The following is a 23,391-nucleotide window of genomic DNA, read 5'->3' on the forward strand; positions in this document are numbered from 1 at the left end:
GACAACTGGGCTAAATCCTGTAGCAAAAGCTATAATTTTCATTTGCTGAGGTTTAAAAAAGTTGATTTTCAGAGGCTTCAAATCTGTACTTCTAAATTATATTACTTTATGTAATAGCTATAATTAATAATTTATTGACATGACTTCTTAATAATCATTTTTTTTTAAACAAATTAGAGTATTGAACCCAGAGGCACTTTACCACAGAGCTACATGGCCCCTGCCCCACTGAGCCACCCCACCCGCCCTGTTTTTTAGAGATAGGACCTCACTAAATTAGGATCTCACCAGGCTTGGCCTTTTGAACTTGTGATCCTCTTGTCTCAGTTTCTTGAGTAGCTGGGATTATAGGTGTGTGCTACCATGCCTGGCAATAATCACTGTCTTAGCACACATTTTAAGAATAAAATTGTTAAAGGTCTTTTGAAGTTTTTTAAACTTTTTTCCTGTAGAATTTGTAATGTAAAGATTTATAGTTCTTTTTTTCTCTCCCCAGTAGTAGAGATTGAACCCAGGGACTTCACCACTGAGCTATATCTCCAATCCCTTGTTTTTTTGTTTTGTTTTGTTTTGTTTTTTTGACTTTTTTGGTACTGGGGAATTAAACCCAGGGGTGCTTAACCACTGAACCACATCCCCAGCCCTTTTTATTTTTTGAGACAGGGAAGTTGCCTAGGGCCTTGCTAATTTGCTGAGGCTGGCTTCAAACTCATGATCCTCCTGACTCAGCCTCCTGAGTTGCTGGGATTACAGGCATAGTCCATCATGTCTGGCTTTCCTTTTTGTTTTTTCTTTTGATGGGATCTCATTAAATCTCTGAGGCTGGCCTCAAATTTACAATTCTACTGTCTCAGCTTTCCAAGTAGCTGAGATTACAGGCATTCACCACTGTGCCTGGCCCAGATTCAGACATTTTTAAGTAATTTAAAATAAAACAACTTTATCATTGCTCTCCTCCCCTAAATCCTAAAACTGTTTTGGATTATAAATGACTCAGATTATTTCTCTTTAGTCCCCATGCAAGGTATCAGGATCAAAAGGAGACATGTCAAATTAACAAAATGGAACCAGAAGGCCATGTAAGAAAAGTCCTTTATATATATGCTCATGACAGAATCTATGCAAGGAATTCCTCAAAACTACAGTATTCCACTCCACACAAGCCAGCTGCAATATTCCTGTATGCTGTTTAAACAAGGACATTTGCCTAACAATGGCTGTCTCCATTGAGGCATGAACACTAACTTCTGCAACAAGCTCCTATAATCAAGGTCTTTGTTTTAAGATAGTTATGTGGACTTCTCCATTTCTAGCACTTCTCTTTTAAAGCTGCCCCTTTGTCTAACCACTTTGGATGCACCTATGGTCCACCACAGCATGTGCATCCAGGATTACATGTATCTATAATCACAAATAAACTCTGCTTCGGAGAGCTGATATCTGTTAAGCATTTTAGACTGACACTCCTAATGCTACAAACTGATCTCTCTGTTTCATGTGTCTGTTTCATATAGACCCTTCTCTTGTTTGAGATGGATTTGAACTGGGCTTCAAAAGAATATAGAATAAAATGCTGTAATATCTTTCTAATATGTCCCCATATGTTTGATAAGAATAACAATACTACCACTAGTTCTGTGCTGAGATCTCTTCTCTATGGTGAGATCTCTACTCGATGGTGAAGTAAGTAATGTGGTGGGCATACCACTCCAAATTTAACACATTAAACCCATATTTTGAATTCTATGAATATTTCAATAAAATTAACACTTAAAATATGTTGAAAATCATAATCTAAAGTTTACATATCCTTATATATCCTACAAAATTTTCATATATATATATATGAAATATGCATATATTTTCAAATGCTTGAAAAACCATCTATTTATTACTTTTCTCAAAAGAATACAACTCTAAAAGCATAACATTATTTCAAAATTACCACAAGTGGTATATTGATTGCCCAACTTAAGTTTTTACAGGTTTTGCTCATCTGGGATGATAGGATTTAATGAGTTAATTGATTTTATATATTTTATCCCATTTATGTTCACCACTCAATATTCATTTCCAGAATTTTTTTGACAGAAACATTTATAAAAGAAAGCACTCATCTCGGGCTGAGGTTGTAGCTCTGTGATAGAGCACTTGCCTAGCACATGTGAGGCATTGGGTTCAATCTTCAGCATCACATAAAAATAAATAACTAAGATAAAGGTATTGTGTCCATCTACAACTAAAAAAAAATTTAAAAAGCACTCATCTTTTAGAATACTTCTGTAGGCAATTTCTCAAAAATGAGTAATTTATATCCATAAAGATTTTGGCGGATGATAAAATTGCAACATAAGAATGAATGATTTGACTCTACTAGACCATGGAACCAAAAGAGAGAGCTGTGGATCTGCCTAATTGGTCATCTGTAAAGGAATCCACAAGTTCCTAACAAGCAGGAAATAATGATAAGGGGATACACAAACAAAAGACAGTCTTAGGCAAGGAGAGGTTATAAGTATTCTAGTCAAAGACAACTTCTTCAGAGTCAGGGAAAACATCTGTAAAAAATTCTCAACACACAATGCTTGCAGATGTCCCCAAAATAGGTACTTGTGGGGAAGCCCCAATTTGAAAGAGCTTATCTAACAGTGAGGAAAGAAACTCATGCCTGCAAAGGGACAAAGGCCCAGAGAAGGGTTAGCAAGCTGTTTTACACATCTCACACTGGGACTGAATGAGTTTTGCAAATTAGAGTTCCCTCTGAAAAAAAATACTGCCAGATAATCTACCATGGTCCTTCTGATAGGGCTTATGAATGGCCTATGCATAGCTTTTAACTTGTCTGCTACTAATAAAGGCTGTCTTTGAATTACATACTTTTGGAGCCCAGGAAGGGAAACTGAAGAGTATCTCACTGTTCTCAGTAGTCTGAAGCCTAGGTCAATACCAACAAATAAATCCCTCACCTTTCTGCCTTTCCAGGAGCAGGAGACAAGACTTGGAAATCAAGCACCAGGGCATCTATGAGTGACTGATGCTGATACCTCTGTATTTCAGATCTTACAGCAGTTAAGTCACTCTATGAACTATACTTAGTAGTTTATTTCTAGAATTATAGACCCAATTCTATTAGAACTTTCCTCAAAGTTCAGTTTAAATATGGATCTTATAATGTTTAGAACCACAAGGGTCATCTAGGCTGACTTAAGTTATATCAAGAAACAATTTACCAATTTATATATTCAAATGCATACATAGCTATTAATGGAAAGGACATTGTGTTCTGATACCATTAAGAAAAAGGAAAGGCTGCTAAAAATATTTAAACAAAATGTACAAATTTATATTTAAAAAGTTCTCATAAATCAGTAAGAACAAGTATTATTTATCTAATGTACAAATGAGCCAAGAACATGAACTGGCAAATTATAAAAGTACAAATGGCTAACAATTGGGTAGGAAAAAGTTTGACCTCAATAAAAAGGTCAAATGAACAACAACAACAAAAGGGATATCATTTTTACTTCTCAAATTGGTTCCAAAAAAATTGATAATATTTGTTTTATAAAGAAATCAGAGAAATGATATTTTCATTTATTATGGCTAATTCCTATGACCCTTCCAGAATGAGATCTAGCAATGAATAGCAAAAGCCTGAAAGATGTACATATTTTTTGACCTAATAATCTATACCTAGGAATTCATTTTAGGGAGATATCATAGATACTTGAAGAAACCAAATTGTACAGATGTTCTCTGAAGCTTTCTTACGGGATGAAATATTAGAATAAATTTATTTGTTCAACAACAGGTAACTAGTTAAAGAGAGAATGACAAGGAACCTGTGTAAACTCATTTGAAGTGAGGTAGAAGAACATGTATGAAAGAAAATTCTTTTGAGGCAAGTGGAGAAAAAAAGGAGGTTATGTGTATAAAAAATGGAACGCCTGTTTGTCAATAATATTAAATGTTAACCTCAATGCCAACAGTTATATATGAATTATATTTGTTTATCTTGGTATTTCAAAGTTTTCTTGTTTCCTCCTTGTTTTTAAAAGAAAACACATGATAGCTCTAAAGGAATCTGATTTCTGTAAGGGTGGTACAAATACAAACTGAATATGAAAGGAGCTGATAAAATTAAATTCCCTTCTACATATAAACCAGTTCTACTAACACAGTTGCAAAAAAGCAAGGGAATTAAAAACCATGGCTATAGATGGTAGATGACATTTTCCCCTATTACACAGATTTAACTGACTTTTCCTCAAGAAACTTCTTTCTGGACACCAAAAATAATTTTTTAGTGTTTAAAAGGAAAACAGCACCATCACTTAAATTATACTTAAGTGAAAGGAGAGGAGATATTTTGTGCATTTAACAATTAAAAGAAAGAGGAAATATTCATATGAGTCTGCAAATGAGTATTTAGGAAATAAGAACAAGAAAACAGTCCATCATTTAGGGACTGAATCTTACTGGTGAATAAAATTAGTATGTGTATGATGGGGGACATGACTTGACTTATTCTGGAAATAAGTATCACTTAGGAAAAAAAGGACTTTTAAGTCAATTTGTATTTTTTTTTTTGAGAAGGGTACCAGGAATTGAACTCAGGGGCACTGGACCACTGAGCCACATCCCAATCCTCTTTTGTATTTTATTTAGAGACAGAGTCTCACTGAGTTGCTTAGGGCCTTGCTGTTGCTGAGGCTGGCTTTGAACTCGTGATCCTCCTGTCTTAGCTGCTGCGAGTGCCACTGCGCCAACCCAATTTGTATTTTAATGAAGCACCCAACTCACATTTTTTTTCCAGATAAAGTAATTACAAATATTTCTGAATTAAAAGCATGCAGCTCAATTATGTAATTGCTCAATGGTTATATGGGCACTGCTGGATCTTATCTGGTCTCAAGAGGATATAATCTGAGTTTCTGTGGCTTTCATGATGTATTTACTCAAGAGAAGGGATTGACTGGCGCTGACAGCACAGGGACCCACAGGTAAACATGATTTTCATGTGGCTGTTTAATTAGCCATTTACCCAAGAGATCAAAGTAAATATTCTAATCTTTACCAGACTCTGAACCAAGTAATTTCTAATAAAGCTTTCTTAAATTTTGAAAATGACTTACTTTTAAGATTTTATCCAAAGAGAGATATTTAGCCCATAGTATTTACTAAATTTGTATATTACTTCAATACACAAAAAAATTAAAAGATACTGTATTTGGCTAATCATAAAAGGATGGTGTGTTCTGGGGACAAAGCTCAGTGGTAGAACTCTTGCATGTGTGAGAGCCTGAGTTTGATTCCCTGCAAAACACACACACACATACACACACACACACTACGTGTAAAACCTAAACAGTTTCAGAGCCCACAAAAACATTTTGGAAATTTCTAAAGTTCACAAGGCTTGCCTTGCCTCAATCATTTTGGTAACATTGCTTCTTTGGGGGTGTGCATTTCTTCAGCCACACCTAAAGATTTAAATGTTTGAAAAACTGCCTTTTCCATTTTTAAAAATGGGTTGTGTCATTAATTTATTGGTACATTTTATGATTATCACTAAGATGAGACCATGATGGGTTAAAAAGGAATAAACATCTACTGGGGGAGGCAGAATATTATTTGACTCATTAGTTATTAGTTGGGCAGCGCTCTTCCCCACTAAAAATGAAGGTATTATTTGAAAAATTATGAATAGGTTGGTTGCTTGTAACTTGGAGCATGTTTTCTAATGTAAATAATACCTTTTAAAAAAAGATTAGATAATAAAGGGAAGTCAACCAATAATTATTTCATTCTTAATGTGGCTGAGATATGATATACTTGGAGTGAACAAAAATAGAAAACAATGTTGTTACAAAAGAGTGTCAAAGAAAATGAAAAAATAGAAACAAAATTCTTTTTTTTTTTTAAATATTTATTCTTTAGTCATTGGTAGACACAATATCTTTGTTTTATTTTTATGTGGTGCTGAGGATCGAACCCAGTGCCTCACACAGGCTAGGCGAGTGCTCTACCTCTGAGCCACAACCCCAGCCCCTAGAAACAAAATTCTTAAGATCTATGTTAATCAGCTGTGTACAGTAGAGCCAAGTCTATAATCCTAGCAACTCAAGAGGCTGAGGCAGGAGGATTGCAAATTTGAGGTTAGCCTCAGTAACTTAGTAAGACCCTGTCTCAAAACAAAAATTTAAAAAGCTGGGGATGTGGCTTAGTGGTAGAGCACCTCTGAGTTCAATCCTCATTATGCCAACCTCTCCACACCAAAAAAAAAAAAAAAAAAAAAAAAAAAGACCCCACAAATGTCTTGCTTTTCTTAAAGCATACTGAAAAATTCATACAAATGGTATCTATCTCTAACAAAACAAAATGATACATTGTTTATTGAGTCACACACAATGTAGTAAATGAAAATTCACAGGAAGGATATGCACAAGATGACCTCTGAAGATGGGCTTGTAATCTATAAAGAACACACAGGAGGCTCTGTCTCTATCTGTAATCATTTATATCTTTCCCACTAAGTAAAAGGTACGGGGAAGGATTAGCAGAGGAGGGGGTGAGAAGAGAAAAGGAACAGGAGAAAATGACAAAAGATACGTGAATGTGGAGGGCAGAAGAAGTGGGGGAAGGACTGGTGGATTTTGGGCATGGGATTGGTGGGTGCATCCTATTTTGTATAATACGTGTTTGGAATGCTTAAAAAAAAAGTCCTTCTACTTTCTTTTAATTTGGGGGGGCAAGGAAAGGAGGGGCTTGAGGACTACTAAAGGTGCTCTGAAAGGCTTAAGGGGCTTTAGAAGGCATAGCCACATGGGTATGTGACATTAGAGATAGAGGTCCCTCTGGGAGGGAAACATGTAGAATCCTTGAACTATGTGGATGACAAAAACAAAACAAAACAAAACCCCCAACCAACCAACTTAGAAGTCTGAATATCTTGTGTTATATAAATGGAAAAAAAAAAACAAAAACTACTTTGAAACAAGACCTTTCACAAGACAATCAACTTAGGAGAAGAAAGGTGTTTCTCTGAATATGACTTTTTCAGGGAATGATAAATAATAGAAACACTAAATCTGGGCTTCTTGGTCCTTTCATTGTGCTCCTCAGGAATTTGCTCACTGTTTTCATTTTCCATTCAGCATATTCAAACTCTCCCTCTGCACCAGCTCCTAAGTCAGGTTTTTCCTTTCTCTTGCCCAAACCATGGCAGAGCTCCCTCTTTTACTGCCTCAATCCTAAAACAAATAGATAAAATTCCCTAAGGGACTATAGAAATCATTTCATAGCACTGTCCAAACACCTCCAGTAGCTCTCTAAAACCTACTAACTGAACAAAGCCTCTCTAGCTTGGGACTAGAGTAGTGCACAATATGGCCAGGGATTGAAATCAGAGGCACTTGGCCACTGAGCCACATCCCTAGCCCTATTTTGTATTTTATTTAGAGACAGGGTCTCACTGAGTTGTTTAGTGCCTCACTTTTGCTGAATCTGGCTTTGAACTTGCAATTCTCCTCCCAAGCCACTGGGATTATAGGCATGTGCCACCATGCCTGGCTGGTCCACAATTTTGATTAAGAAAACAGGTTACTTACCTCTTCTTTCAGAGGATTATGTTCTTTCAAGGTGGTAATACACTGACCCAAATGCGCCCCCAGTAAGTCTGGGACTTGTTTAGATCTGTAAAACAGAAACAGAAGACACACCACAGATTTACAGCATAATATTCCCACATTTTTAAAGGCAAGTTAGTAGGAGAAAGTTTATCCAGAAAAGTCTGGAACCAAACATATTCTGAACTAAAGAAACTTTGAGCTTTAAGTCCAAATATTTTTTTTTTTAAATTTTAAAGTTTTTGGTTATGATTTCATTGCTAAATGAGCGTTCTCAACTTTGGCTGCACAGAGAACCACCTGGGAAGTTTTGTAAAATCTGGTACCTAATATCTTACAGAGTATAATGGAATTGGGCTATGGTATGGCCTAACTGTTGTTTTTTTTAAACTCATGGAGTGATTCCAAAGTGTAGCCATGAACTCTGGAAGTCCCTCCAATTAAAGGTAAGTAGGAAGACTTTTTTTTTTTTTTTTAAGTATTTCAATCATTCCTGTAACTAGTGTAGGAAGTACTGTGTGAATGGTTAATTTCCTAAATGTTCTTAAGAGAAACAGATCACATTTGTTTCACTTTTACCATGTTCTGCTTATAATTTAAGAAAAAATTAAGATACTATTATCAGAAAGTTAAAAAGTAAGTCTGACAGGAGTGAGATGAAATCTTAGAGTAGTTTTGATTTGCATTTCTCTAATGCTAGAGATGTTGAACACTTTTTCATATATTTGTTGATCAATTGTATTTCTTCTTCTGTGAAGTGTCTGTTCAGTTCCTTAGCCTCGCAATCATCAAGAATACAGGCAACACAGGCTGGGGCTGTAGCTCAGTGGTACAGTCCCTGCCTCATACATGTGAGGCACTGGGTTCAATCTTCAGCACCACATAAAAATAAATAAAGATATTGTGTCCACCTACAACTAAAAGAAAATATTAAAAAAAAGAATCTAGGCAACAATAAATGTTGGCGAGGATGTGGTGAAAAAGACACACTCATACATTGCTGGTGGGACTGCAAATTGGTGCAACCACTTTGGAAAGCAGTATGGAGATTCCTCAGAATACTGGTAATGGAACCATCATTTGACCCAGCTATCCCACTCCTTGGTCTATACCCAAAGGACTTAAAATCAGCATACTATAGTGACACAGCCACATCAATGTTTATAGCAGCTCAATTCACAATAGCTAAACTATGGAACCAACCTAGGTGTCCCTTAATGGTTGAAAGGATAGAGAAAATTTGGTATATATACTCAATGGAATATTACTCAGCTTTAAAGAAGAGTAAATTTATGTTATCTGACAGTAAATGGTTGGAGTTGGAGAATGTCATGCTAAGTCAAATAAGCCAATCCCACAAAACCAAAGGCTGAATGTTTTCTCTAATATGCAAACACTAAGTCACAATAAGGCCCTGGGGGTGGGAGGTGGGCACCAGGGAAGAATAATGTTACCATAGATTAGGTAGAGGGAAGTGATGGGAGGGAAAGGGAGGGGATGTGAGGATAGGAAAGATAGCAGAATGGAACAGACATTATTATTATATCTATATATGTAACTGTATGACCAATATGATTCTGCAACATGTACACTCAGAAAAATGAGAAATTATATTTCATCTATGTATCAAAGTGCATAAATGCATTCTATGTCACTTATAGCTAATTAAAACAAATAAAAAATTTTTAAAAAGTCTGTACTGCTGTGTAGACAGTGATATTATTAAACTAAAAGCAACCAAAAGAAATGTCTCATTATATGGTTGCAGAAAATGTACAAGATGAACCTGGAGCATCCTGCTGTACCAGAAAATAAGGAAGCTCTTAAAGATTACTGAGTCATGTCAAAAGGACTTAGGGGCTATCATCTTGAAGGGGCTCCCATTGGTCAAAGATGGGACAATCTGAGCCACAAAAAGAATAACAAATGTAATGGACTGAAACAGCATAAAAATCTGTGAGTTCATTTAAAAATTAATAATAAAAATAAATAAAACTTTAAAAATAATAAAAGCTTGGGAGTCAGTCCTAAAAAGGGAAAAAACCTCATCCAATATAATGATATACATGAATCCTGAGGACACTACGTTTTCTGAAATAAACCAGACACAAAAAAGACAAACACTGTATGATTCCACATATATGAGATGACTAAGAAAATTATATAACAATACACTTTTATACTGGTGGCGTCAGTCTGCCAATGCAGTCTCAGCATCACTAACAATGGGATGATAAGATGTCATATGCTGCCTGAGGAGATGGAATGAGAAGTATCAGTGCCACCTATAACATCCTTTTGCTTACTCTGAAACACAATCACATATCTAGATCTCTAACAGTTTAGAGGTAATAGAGGGAGAGAGGAACTGGTTAAAGAATACCATAAAAATATAACCAGCCAAATCCAGCATGTGAATTCTCCAGGACAAATGACCCCACTCCTTTAACAAACTGATGGTATAAAAAAGCAGAAGGAGAGACTGTTACAAAATTTTAAAAAAGAGATTTTTAAGAGTCCTACCAACCAATTGTAACAGGGGGACCTTATTTGAACCCTGATTCAAACAAAACAAATGTTAAAAAAACATGAATTAGGCATTAAGTAAACTAACTGAAATCTAATTACGTAATTACATGCAAGTATTTGTAAGTGAAATGATATGTTGTTTGTTTTAAACTACTCAAGAGAAGTATGCAGGTAAAGGAGAGATATAAAACAAGACTGGCAAAATGTGGACAGTTGATGGGGCTAAGTGACAGGTATGTGGAGCTTCAAATGTTTAAAAATTTTCAAATACAAAGTTTTAAAAAAGGGTACTGATATTTGACACTTACTCTGAAATACACAGGTATAAGAGACTGATAAATGAACAGAACAATGGATAGAAAGATAAATATGAGGGTGCATTAAAACATTAATGGCAGAATCTGAGTGGTAGATGTTCACTTTTCAGTATGATTGCAATTTTTTATAGTAAAATGTTTAGAAGATGTGTGGACAAGGAGATGTTTTAAGCTGCTTCCTTGTCATTTGGTATCACTGCCTTCTGCTCTTCATGGGTACAGTGTCCTCATTGAATCCTTTGTCCTTTAATGGGGACAGTTATGGGCTTCCTGTACCCATTAGGGCCATGCTGGGGCTCTGCCTCGATCAAGATTAAAGTCCCAGTCTCATACTTGCTCTGAAAACCAAGGGTCAGAGCCCCTTTCTCTTCTTATTTTACTATTATAATTAATATCAGTTTTCTTGTAATAGAAATAAAGTTTGTACTTGGAGCTCAAAAAAAATGTTTGGAAGGAGCTAGAGATGTCACTCAATAGTACAGCATTTATGTAGCATGTGTAAGGCCTTGGGTTTGATCCTAAGCACCAATAAAAATAAATTTTAAAAAATAACCAATTAAATTAGGAAAAAGTAAAGATAGGTCAATTCAAAATTTTATTGAATATATTATATTAAAACATTTGCCTAACCCGACTTTAGTTTTTACTAAGGCTTGAATAAAGTGGGATATATCAATGGGATCCTGTAACTTATGGAAAAGCTTCCAAGGATGATTCTAAGGCTTCTGACTCATTTAATAGAAAGCCCCCTTCAGCAACTTGCCTTTCCTGGTTCCTACTATACCTCAATGATGTTAAAAAAAAATTAACATTCAATTCCTTTGTTCTGACTCCATGTCATAGGTGAAGAAACCTTTACATTTATATTTAGTTTTTCACTAGATTTTCCTATTGAGAAAATGCACTGACTAGCCTCTAGCAAATTCTAGTCTATTCAGCAATTATATTTCCCATAAGTCAATTGTGTTTTTGAAAGCAAGTTTAATTAGGATGAATTAAATAATGAGAGAGAGTCTTTCTGGTGACGCATACATGTGGTTTTCTGCAGAAACAAAGCCAAGGTGAGGTTATACTTACTATCACTCCAGCCAACTGCAATTGCCCTTTGGATCGCAGTGTGCAAGAACTAGCTAAGGTTTCCATTTATTGTATTTATTTCCCACAAAAAGGCTAAACCAATTAACTTATTTGCTCATGGTCAAATAGCAAATGAGCTGTTAAAGGATGTACAACATCTAGGATTTGTGACTTCTGCGCAGCTGAGCCAATCCTTAAAGCCCCAAATCAAGCTTTCCTGCAGATTTACTTTAATACATATTAGGCAAGAAGTATAAGAATCATGGCTATCCTTGAATGGAGTCTTGCTTATGTCTCTACATAAACACACCAAATCAGGAACTGATATGTGGGTATGATGAATTTAAAGAGTTTTTTTCTCTTGAATTTACAATTGGAAAATGTGTAACATTGATGCCTCACTGAAAAGCAAAACAAAACGACAACAACAACAAAAAAAAACCCCAAAAATGCCCAAAAAATGCAACATAAAAAAAGCTTGAGCTGAGGCTGTGGCTCAGCGGTAACACACTTGCCTGGCATTGTGAGGCACTGGGTTCGATTCTCAGCCCTGGATAAAAATAAGTAAAATAAAGATCAATCAACAACCAAAAAAAATTTTTTTTTAATTTGATGTTAGATACTTATGTATTCCTTTAATTCAAAACATAATAAAAGTACTGTACTATAAGTCATGTTTAATTAGTTTCACATTCTTTTTTTTTTTAAGCTTTATTTATTTATTTATTTTTATGTGGTGCCGAGAATCGAACCCAGGGCCTTTCACATGCTAGGCAAGCGCTCTACCACTGAGCACAACCCCAGCCCCAGTTTCATATTCTTAAAGAGGCTTCTAATCAGAAAACTACAAGTTAAATATATCAGCATTTTCTAACTACAATTGTTTTATAACAGATTGATAATTTGACCAAAGTTTTTAATGAAAAGTAGTAAATATTTTGAATTTTATTCTGAATATAGACAGAATAAAATAAAGTTTTTTTTACATAACGTAGTCTCAACAGTATAAAGCTGACTCAATGTAATTCTGAGTTTAAGAGCATAATATATCTGGAATATATCTAGCTACTAATAGACAATTAATTACTCCTGGAAAAAAATGAACAATTGGTGGGCAGTCTTGTGTTTTTCATACATGATAAAACTACCTAATGTTAAAATAAGTTTTCCTGAAAGTAATAAAGAGTAAAATTTTTAATCAATTACCCAAATGACATGAATCATATTTTAATAATTCATAATTGTCTAAATTAATATTTGGTCCTTCACCTTATAGTAATAAGGCTTTAACATAAAGGTCTTTGAATATTTAATCCTTGATATAACATAAATCAATAATGATGACAGCAGTGGTTTTGAACTTTTTTCTGCTTCATTCTGTGAGCATGAATTCAGAAATCTTTACATATCTTCTAGAGTATGTTCCACTTTACAGAAAAGATTTAAAAAGATGCGGCTGCTGTTGTTTGATCAGGGACAAGGCAGGGCCACTGCTACATTGAACATTACTCTGACAGGCTTTAAGGATTTTATAACCTGCTAGAGCCTTTCCATCTTGCCTGGATTTGAATTATATGACATCAGAGACAATTAATAAACAAAAGTATGATGTATGACTGGTGATGTAGCTCAGCACTAGAGCACCTGCCTAGCAATGCTGGAGGTCCTGGGTTCAATCTCCAGTATGGGGGAAAATAAAAAATAGATCATTCTTTCCAAATCAGTGTTTCTAGAATAGTTGATTTAATTGGCTGGTTGATTACTTGGGTTCAGGAGATCACCAAGCAGAGAGAAATATTTCATTTAGGGGAGTTCCCAGAAAGAACTCCTGGGTGTTAACAGATTCAGCCAGTAGCTGGTGCAAGGAGAATGGGGGGAGGGGAAAAAGAGGTCACTTGCTGATTAAAATCCATTAGAAAGAATCTACATTTCAAAAACTGACTGATTATCTTTCATAGGTCAAATACACTTGGAACTTATTCCAAGGCCAGAGAGTAAACCAGTGACAATCAGTGTGCATAAAAAAAAAAAAAAGCATCTATAGTGACAACATATGTGGCAATTCTAATCATAACAGAACATAATGTTTACAGCAGACACCATTTCTGACTTCTTTATCTGGCTTTAAAAAATTACTGTGGTAAAAAAAGCATCCTTGAAGTCTCTAGATATTAATTTTAAAATTTGTGTTGGTCATAAAGAAGGATTGCTTCTTATGGAAAGCTGATTTATACAGAACTGTAGATCAATAGTCCTATAAAATGCAACCTTTCATAATGGAAATCAAGGCCGTGTTATGAATGTTGAGAAACTTTAACAATCGTTAGTCTAGTAGATGTAGAGATCATATCTTATCACCCACAATCTCAGTTTGGCAGCCTGAGTTAAGAGAGTCACAAGATGAATCATTTAGGATAAAAAGTCAGTTTGCCCAGAGAATTATAAATGCAAATAGACTTTCTATGTCACATACCACACTATTTGGTATGCCAAATAGTACATAAACAGATATAAAAGGCAGCCAGAAAGAAGCAGGAGATCAGTTAAAGAGCCTTGCAATGCATCATCACCAAACAACTTGTGGAGCTCCTCCCATGCGAGCTTCTTCCACCACTTTGTGGAAGAGCATTTTAAGACTGCAGGTTTTATTCTGTATGATAAAAATGGGAAAGAAGTTTTAAAAACTACTGACTTAAAGGGTCATTTCTAGCATCCTCCTTAGTTCAGATATCACTAGGGCAGATGCAGAAGCTAATGTAAAATGCAACTGCCTAATCTCATTAAGTTTGTGTCTGTGTCCTTTCAGAGACTAGTATCCTGACTTCTATCCACCCTATGATGTAATCCAAGATATATTCATTGTATGCTGAATTCTACTCTAAAAAAAATGCAGTTGTCCTCCTCCCTGTTTGTATCATGAACATAAAATAGCCAAAGTTTCACATGAAAAGTGGAGAAGATTAGGCTGGGGATGTGGCTCAAGCGGTTGCGCGCTTGCCTGGCATGCATGGGGCGCTGGGTTCGATCCTCAGCACCACATAAAAATAAAATAAAGATGTTGTGTCTACCGAAAACTAAAAAATAAATATTAAAAAATTCTCTCTCTTAAAAAAAAAAAAAGAAAAGTGGAGAAGATGGTATTAGATGTGAGCTGAGCCAAAAGTCACTGCTCTCTTAGCCAAACACATAGGTTTTCACGAATAAGCATTTATTGACTACTCCTGGGTAATAATTTGTTCTCTGCTAGTAAGCAGTGTACATATATTTGAATAAGAGAAAATATAGTCAGTCCTCCCACCAAAAGTAAGAGTTAGTTAGCTGGGAAATCTCATTGATAAATGTTATCAATATCACTACTATTGAGCGACATCCCCATATTTTGAGCAGGGTTACACCAGGATGGCCTTGAACCAGTGATCCTCCTGCCTCAGCCTCCCAAGTAGCTAAGATTACAGCCTTGTGGCACTGTGCCTGGACACATTTGTGATACTATGAATGAAATGGCTCAGAAACCACAAAGCTATGAATAGAAACTCAAGACTATCTAAACAGTGGGTGGATGGTGTGGAATAGATTTCTGACTAATATAGAAAGGAGGTCTAAGAATCTTGGCCAATATGTGCCTGCTACCCTAGAAACCACTATTCCTCTCTCTAATTCCAGCTTTATGGCCATTTAAGGTATACCTTTAGGATGGTGGTTCTCAAATTGGAACAAGCAGAGTCCCCTCAAGGGTTCATTAAAGCCCTGATACTGGCTGATTCGTAGTGGGGTAGGAAGAGGGAGCATGGGAGGAATAGACAAACTCTAGATAGTGCAGAGGGGTTGGAGGGGAAGGGAGGAGGCATGGGGTAATTATTGATGGTGGAATATGATGATCACTATTATCCAAAGTACAGGTATGAAGACATGAATTGGTGTGAATATACTATGTATACAACCAGAAATATGAAAAACTGTGCTCTATATATGTAATATGAATTGCAATGCATTCCACTGTCATGTATTTAAAAAAAAAAAGTCCAGAAACTGGGCTCCACCCTCAGAATTCCTGATTCAGTAGTTTGGGATGGGGTCTGAGAACTCAACATTTCCAACTAGCTCTCGGATCTTGTTGATGCTGCTGGCCCAGAGATCACATTTGAAGAACTAGATAGGCTGACCTTGCCAAGGACTTCCCTCTAGCTATGCTGGATATATCTTGCATTGTTAATCAGGACATGAATACAATAAAAGCTATGCCTCCCTGCCTCTCCCATCAAAGCATGTACTTTTCTGTATCCCTTAGTTTAGGTACAAACCTAATCAAACACTGCTATTAGCAGGCACTGAATGGATAAGTCCAGTTAACAATTAGAACCAAATACATTTACAATAGATGGGGAAGTTCATAAAAATATTGTATTGATGACGACAAGTATGTATCCCTCTGTGGGCAGTATGGATTAGTATTTTGCCACTTTGTGATCCTTTAGATTTGAAGCATTGGGAACAAGAATAGCTATTCTACCACAGCAGCAATTTCATGTCAGTAATACCTGACTTGCTTTTCACTGCTGTGGCCCTAAGCTGAGAATCTGGAAAGCTAGTGAAGGACAGCTTCTCTGAAAGCTTCAAGGTCTTCTTTCAGAATGTCACTGTGATTACAGGGCCTATAAAATAAAACAGGTGCTACTAGGAGATGTTTATTTAAGCATAGACTGCCAGTTTCTAGAATCTATGGTGGTTTGCTGTGGTTTATTGAAATATATCTGTAATATAATCTAGACATAAAAATGCAACAACTATACTGTCTCTTGACAAAGATGTAAAACAGGGCAGCTTGAAAAACTTGTTTGTATGTTTGTGGCAGTTTTAAATCCATCTGAGGCTGAAAAACTTGTTTGTGTGTTTGTGGCAATTTTAAATTCATCTGAGGAAGTAACTTTTAACCCTTTGATGACTTTAATGATGTTCAAATACACAGCTGGGCAATCTCATTCCACATTCCACGACTGATAGAAATGTTAGATAATCTTAACAGTAGAAAAGGCTAATTTTATATTGTCAATCATAATAACAAAGTTAGATCTCCACAATTCATATAAAATTTACTTAAATTGTCACCACTAAGAAATTGAAAATTTGGCTGAAATATAGGTTACATACTCTATTTCTAAATGGAGAAAAATGACACTCATTTTTCTATTCACTGCAGTAAAATTTTCTATATTCTTTTCTTTTTGGTACCGAGGACTGAACCCACATAACCATTGAGCCATATCCCAGCCCTTTTTATATTTTATTTAGAGGCAGGGCCTCACTAAGTTGCTGAGGCTGGCTTTGAACTTGAAAGCCTCCTGCCTCAGCCTCCCAAGTAGTTAGGATTATAACTACTGCACCTGGCAAATTTTCCATATACTCAAGAAGAAAAGTAAGGTTTGGAAAGAGGAAAGGTATTCACTGATAAGTAGTAGAATCTTATAGGTCTACCACTATATATACCACTATATAGTAGTCTCCAAACAGATTGGATTGTGACTACCTTTTAAAATATGTCTATATGGGGTGGGGAGAGCATGATTCTAAAACTATAGGAGAAGATATCAACAACAACACAGTGAGCCAGGCATGATGGCACATGCCTGTAATATCAGTGGCTCAGGAGTCTGAGGCAGGAGGATTGCAAGTTTGAGGCTAGCCTCAGCAACTTAGTGATCCTGTCTCAAAAAAATAAATAAATAAATAAAAAGGGCTGGGAATGTGGCTCAATGGTTAAGTGCCCCCTGGGTTCAATCCCTGATACCAAAACACACACACACACACACAAATCCAATACAATGTTTTTACTTTGGGGGAGCTGATCACATTCACAGTTGAAAATTTTTTTCCATATTTCCTGCTGGTGCATTATAATAATTTTTTGCAGTACTAAGGATTGAACCAGGGATGCTCTACCACTGTGCTTCCCCAGCCTCCTTTTATCTTTTATTTTGAGACAGTGTCTTGCTAAATTGCTCAGGTTGGCCATGAACTTGTGATCCTCCTGCATGGCCTCTAGAATAGCTGGGGTTTCAGGTATGCGTCACCATACCTGGCTTAGTGCATTATAATTAGCATAATAGTGACAGTGATGAACCCAATAATTCTATACTAAGATTGAGAACCATCTCGTCACAAAGTTATGAAAAGTTCATTTCTGTTTTACTAAGATATTTGGCCTGACCATATTCTGAGGGCTAATCTTGGTTAATTCCAAACTCACCCATGCCGGGCTCTACTTAACCAGATAACAACCCTTCCTAAAACTTTAGTAGACCCTCATAAACTCTGGCTTTCCTTGACAAGATAACAACCCTCCCTAAAACCTCAGAAGCACCTCATAAATTCTGATGTTGGAATCTCAATTTACTTCCTACTTTGAAATGTAAAGCCATGTAGATTATTAACCTGCTATCTTCCTTTGTTTTATGCTTGCCAGAATCCTGTTAGCTGTAAGTTCCCAAGACACCCCCCTTTGTAACTTTTTGGGCTATAAAACCTTTTTCCTGGGCTGGGGGGCTGTTCTCTAGCCCGGCTTTGGGTGAGACAGTCGCTGGCCAGCTCTCTCTGTGTACACAATATAAGCTTGCTTTAATTTAATTTAAAATTGGAGTTGGTGGTCTTTCTTTGCGTCGTGGTTCAACAATAGCTGTGGTTACATATTTGTACACGTACGTGATACATAACAATTTACAGTTGGGAATATTCAACATGTGTCACAAAAAGAAGATGAAGATTATTTACAAAGGAATCTGTTAATTTACAAAATATTACTCATTGATAATTAGTATTACAGTTGGATAAGTTACTGAATCTAATTAATGGTCATGTCCGACACCACAAAAAATATGGAGGAGATGTGGTCCATCTGCTGGAGGTAAGGTACAACTCAGACTCTGATGGGTCCTCTGCCCATGAGCTTTGCTGCCCTTAAACTTTCTGAATCCAGGCCTACCTGACTTATATACATATGAAAAACCTCTTGCTACTTAGGCAAAATCTAGATCTTTATTCTTCCTGGAAAACTTAAATTCCCAGAACAACACATGCCCTTAATTCCCAAAAGGTAAACCAACTTCAGAGTAGTTTAAGGATAACATAATCTTTGGTAAGAGACCATCACACTAGCAGGAATTATAAAGTAACAGAGATATCCTTGGAGTCCCAAGGATCTGATTAAAGAAGAGGAACGTTAGCCAGTCAGATTTTAGAGTGTAGGATAGAGGTGGTAATGTTTGAAGCCAAGACACAGGCAAAGGTAACAGAAGTGGCAGGGTAAAAGGGGTATGAAGACCAGCCAGAGAGAAAAGTTTGGATGGGTGGGGGTTGCTGTTGGTGGTAACAGGATAGTAACAGAAATAAATTTAATATGAAACTTTTAACAGAATACAGCAATAAACTCATGTATTTCTGATCCATCTCTAGTTTCTTGATAGCAGTGTTTTTGAGAGGGTTTAGCCTAGCAGTCTTACCCGGACAGACTTGGTGAGGAGATTAAACAAAGTCCCTTTGAAATTAAAAGGTCCCAAGTGTTTCTGCTCCTGAATTCCCTCATGCTGAGAATGAAAACAAAACAAATAAAAACTACAAACAAACAAACAATATCTGGGGCAGGCATATAAGGAAGCTAAAACTAACATGTTCACTAACAAAGCCTAGCTAAATATCCATATGCATATATCTCCTGGCTTTTGTTTCTATAAATTAAAACTGCTTCTGTAGGACAGGCTGAGAAGCAATCTAACTGCTTCTCCCTGGTTTGATAAAATTGCATTAAATTCAATTTTCCTTTCCACATTGTTTGCCTATTTCTTAATGTGGGTGGGTGCTGAACCCTATCACCAACCAGGATCCAGGCAGGTTCTCTGGTTTGGCAGCCAGTAACAAAGAGGCTGATCTTATGCAAAGGAAAGCAGATAAGTGTGAGAAGGAGGCAGGTGTTCACTGCTTATTGGGAAGGTAATGGAGAAGGCTGGAGTTGGAGCTCTGCTGTCTGCTGTTGGGCTGGGGCTGGGGCTGGGGCTGAGTCTTCAGAGGGTTGGGCAAATGCCTCCATCAAAGGGTCAATCACCCTTAGCTCCTACTATGTGTCCCAGTAAGGCTAGATCTTTCTAGTTCTTAAAAGAAGCTAGAAATTAACAACTGCAAATTTTATTTTTATGTGAAATCTAATTTTTTAACCATGGCAACAAATTCAAAAGAAGGATAAACACTGCACTGGATAAATGGAAGGCATCTGCAGCCCATGGCAGACCCGTGGACCACTGGCTATGATCGCCTGCTTAGACAGTCTTTAGTCTCACTTCTACAACAAGACTGGAAACCTGGAGCAAGGCCCACAGCTTAATATCTTTGCACATCCTCTAAAATGTGAATGTAATGGTGAACTTGGCAGGCTTGTGATAATGCTGGTGGAAATGTAAGTATTGCAGTGGGTAAGTCTCCTCTATGGGAGAGAATTTTATCTGACATTCTTAGTAATGGTGTTAAGAAAATGCAGTCTGATTTTTAGTGGTTTAGTTACTGTTTAAAATTCTCCACAGAAAATGCATCCCCTTATTGTAGACATCTGAATCTCCCCAATTCCGTCTTACCACCACCACAGCATGTCAACGCTCAGAAACACCTGACTGCCTCTCCAGGGCAAATGTCAGATAACCTTTGTTCCAACCTAATCACTTCAGTGTCAGGCTTACTTGGACTGGCTCATGCCCCTCTAGAAGTTCCCTGACTACCTCATGCATAGGGATCTTCTTATCCTTGAATTCCTTTAACACAATGTAGACAACTTCTTATATTGCACAGTTCTCGGGTTATATCATGTCTGCCTAATCTCTTCAACAAGACCAAAAACTTGTTGAGAACAGTAACTGAACTTCTGAATTTTTAAGTTTCTCACAGAACTCAGCACAAGGCTGAACACACAACTTAATGACACTATGCATTGAAAGAGAGATCAAATTTAAACACAGATAAAAGAAATTAAATGACACATCTATTTTTACAGTATGTAGTTTTTATGGTTATTTTATCAGTCTAGTGCTTCCTATGGTCTTGGCACAAGGTGATCAATAAAATGGCCACAAGAATTGTCTGTACAAAACTTATGAGCTACTCTAGATTAATGTAGAATTTTCTCTAGCTAAAAAATGACTAGTCTGTGCTGAGAAATTCTAACAGAGTTCTCCCCAAGGGGGTCCAAGGAGGTCCCAGAGAGAAATATCACAATTCAGGACAATGTGGTCCTTGACAGAAAAGGTACATGACAGAAAAGAATTTCAGCATGCTTCAAATACTGAGACATAGAGATTTGTTTAGGAAAACAAGAAGTATACATTCAGGGAAACTGTGGACAGTGAGGTGCACCTTGAAGGTCTTAGGTCCTTTTTTTAAAGGAAACTTGGTGAAAGCTGGGCAGGGGAAATTTTCATAAGTGGTTACATTTTCAGTAATTTTAAGATGTCACCATTTTAAAGGTCTCAGATTTCCCAGAAATTTGGAAGCAGACAGGCCTGGCAGAAAACTGGCTTTGGGACTGAATTTAATATAAAGCTTTCAGATTAAGGTTATAATCTCCTTGTCCTTCCTATTTTTTTTTCCTCCTTTCTACCTATATTTTTCTACCATACCTTTACACCAGACTTTAATTATAAAATATTCAGTAGTTCTTTTGCTGAAAATAACTCTACTAAAGAATTTCAAAATTGTATGGAGCAAAATATTAAAGATTATGTGCTATAAAAACACTATAACTACTGTGGAACTCAAGACCTCAATTTGTTTCATCTCCTATGTGCATTCCTACAAAATAATCCCAGCTGGAAGGGAACTGACCTCAGGCACCTTGTCCAATCTTTTATGAGAATATATGAAATGGCCTGACACCAACATGCCAGCCCTATCATCATCCTCTTGTTCCCTGTAAAGTCTAGCAGGTGAACACAACTGCTGAATGGCAAGCAATCCCTAGAAACACCAATTACACTTTAAAGAGGGATATTTTCTTTTATTCAGCAGCAGTTAAAGCATAATAAATTTTTTAAAATTTTGGGGCCAAATTTAAAATAATTCCTTTCTTGCCACATTTCATCTTTTAGTCATACATAATTTAGGAAATAATTTAAAAGAAAACAACTCCACTGCAAGCCATTGTGAACACTCAAATTAAGAAATAGTTAAAAAAAAAAATAACAGAAGATAGAAAAGGTACGGTGCTTTTTCTTTTGATACTGCCAGTTGAGAATTACTTCATGGCAAAAATAATCTGATAAGAGCTACAGAAACTAAACTTGTCCTTAATCCTACCAGATAATTTTTGCATATTCCTAGAATGCTACCTTTTAGGGAATTAAACTCCATGCTTCAACTGCAGCACAATAAGCTTGACTTGCAGGTATTATTTTCTCTAGGGTCAGCAGTCTCAAAACAGTGTGGTAACCAGTGATAATAAATAGTGACAAGTTCAACTGCATAATTTATATGTTATGTAAAATATTTTTACTAGGTTTTTAATGAGACTAAAGAATCATAAAGTGGGTGAATTTTCAGTAAGAGGCATTGTTGGTCCTGCCCAGAACAAAGTTTTAAGGAAAAAAACTATTTCAAAATGAAGCATGCACACACAAAAGGCAATTTTTAGAGAAGTGGCCCATAAGTGAAGAACACTTAATTTAGGAACTACGCATATCCACAGAGGTGGGAAAGGGGCAAATTCCAGTATCTGCTAAGAACTGGGAAATTCACCTGCTGCTCTTACAGGTTTGGTCCTATCTTCCTGGTCTGGCTCCCAGGAGCTCTAGCTTCCCTTCTTTCAATCCCAACTTCACTGCTTTCTCACATTAAACTTCTTTGGTCTGTGGCTCCAAGCTTTTTTTTTTTTTTTCCCTAACAAAGAAACAAATTAAAATAAACTTGCTGGTCAAGCTCATATACTAAAAACTTTTTTTCAGGTGCAAATCAAAAGTAAGTTCTCTGGATTTTCCCCCCTTTGTTCTCTTTTGGCATATGTGCACAAAAAAGTAAACATAAAAAGTAGACACATAAAAGTAAAATATACAAGTTTCCTTACTTCCTAATTACTTACAATTTTAAATCATAATACTTTCTTTTTGCCTCTGTGAGGCCCAGCCACTGTCTCAACATTTTTGAAAGTTATAAAACAAAAAACAATCTAATTGTGGTTGTTTCCTTGGAACACCAAAGACCCTGCTTTCGCCCACCTCCCCGTTCCTGCGCCACCCCGCCCCCCCGCCCCCTGCAGCCCCAATGCCTGGCCACAGTGCCTTTCTTCACAGGTCTGAAAACACCAAGATGCTGCTGTCATTTCCTGGGGAGCCCTCAAATACCCTTCAGCCATGCATTCAATTTTCTTCTTTTTTTTTTTTTTAATTTTTTATTGTGGGTTGTTCAAAACATTACAAATTTCTTGACATATCATATTCCACACTTTGATTCAAGTGGGTTATGAACTCCCACCTTCACCCCATACACAAATTGCAGAATCACATCAGTTACACATCCATTGATTTACAAATTGCCATACTAGTGTCCATTGTGCTCCACTGCCTTTCCCATCCTCCATCCTCCACCCTCCCCCCTCCCCACCTCTCCCCTCCCCTCCCCTCCTCTCTCTCTACCTCCTCCACTGTATAACCCTGAGGGTCTCCTTCCATTACCATGCAATTTTCCTTCTCTCTCCCTTTCCCTCCCACCTCTCATCCCTGTTAAATGTTAATCTTCTTCTCCTGCTCTTCGTCCCTACACTGTTCTTAGTTACTCTCCCTATATCAAAGAAGACATTTGGCATTTGTTTTTTAGGG

General features: G+C 36.6%; 1 protein-coding gene across 2 annotated transcripts in view; it reads right to left on the bottom strand.

The window, feature by feature from the left end:
• Kiz (kizuna centrosomal protein) overlaps positions 1–23,391 on the bottom strand; it is a 127,368-nt gene that overhangs the window by 36,606 nt on the left and 67,371 nt on the right. For both annotated transcript variants that reach the window (XM_071608689.1, XM_027953705.3), the window contains exon 7: positions 7,611–7,695. In XM_071608689.1, coding sequence (XP_071464790.1) covers positions 7,611–7,695 — 85 coding nt within the window. The remainder of the gene's footprint in view (positions 1–7,610; positions 7,696–23,391) is intronic.

The sequence above is a fragment of the Marmota flaviventris genome, chromosome 2 (assembly GCF_047511675.1).
Source record: "Marmota flaviventris isolate mMarFla1 chromosome 2, mMarFla1.hap1, whole genome shotgun sequence".
NCBI classification, from domain to species: domain Eukaryota; kingdom Metazoa; phylum Chordata; class Mammalia; order Rodentia; family Sciuridae; genus Marmota; species Marmota flaviventris.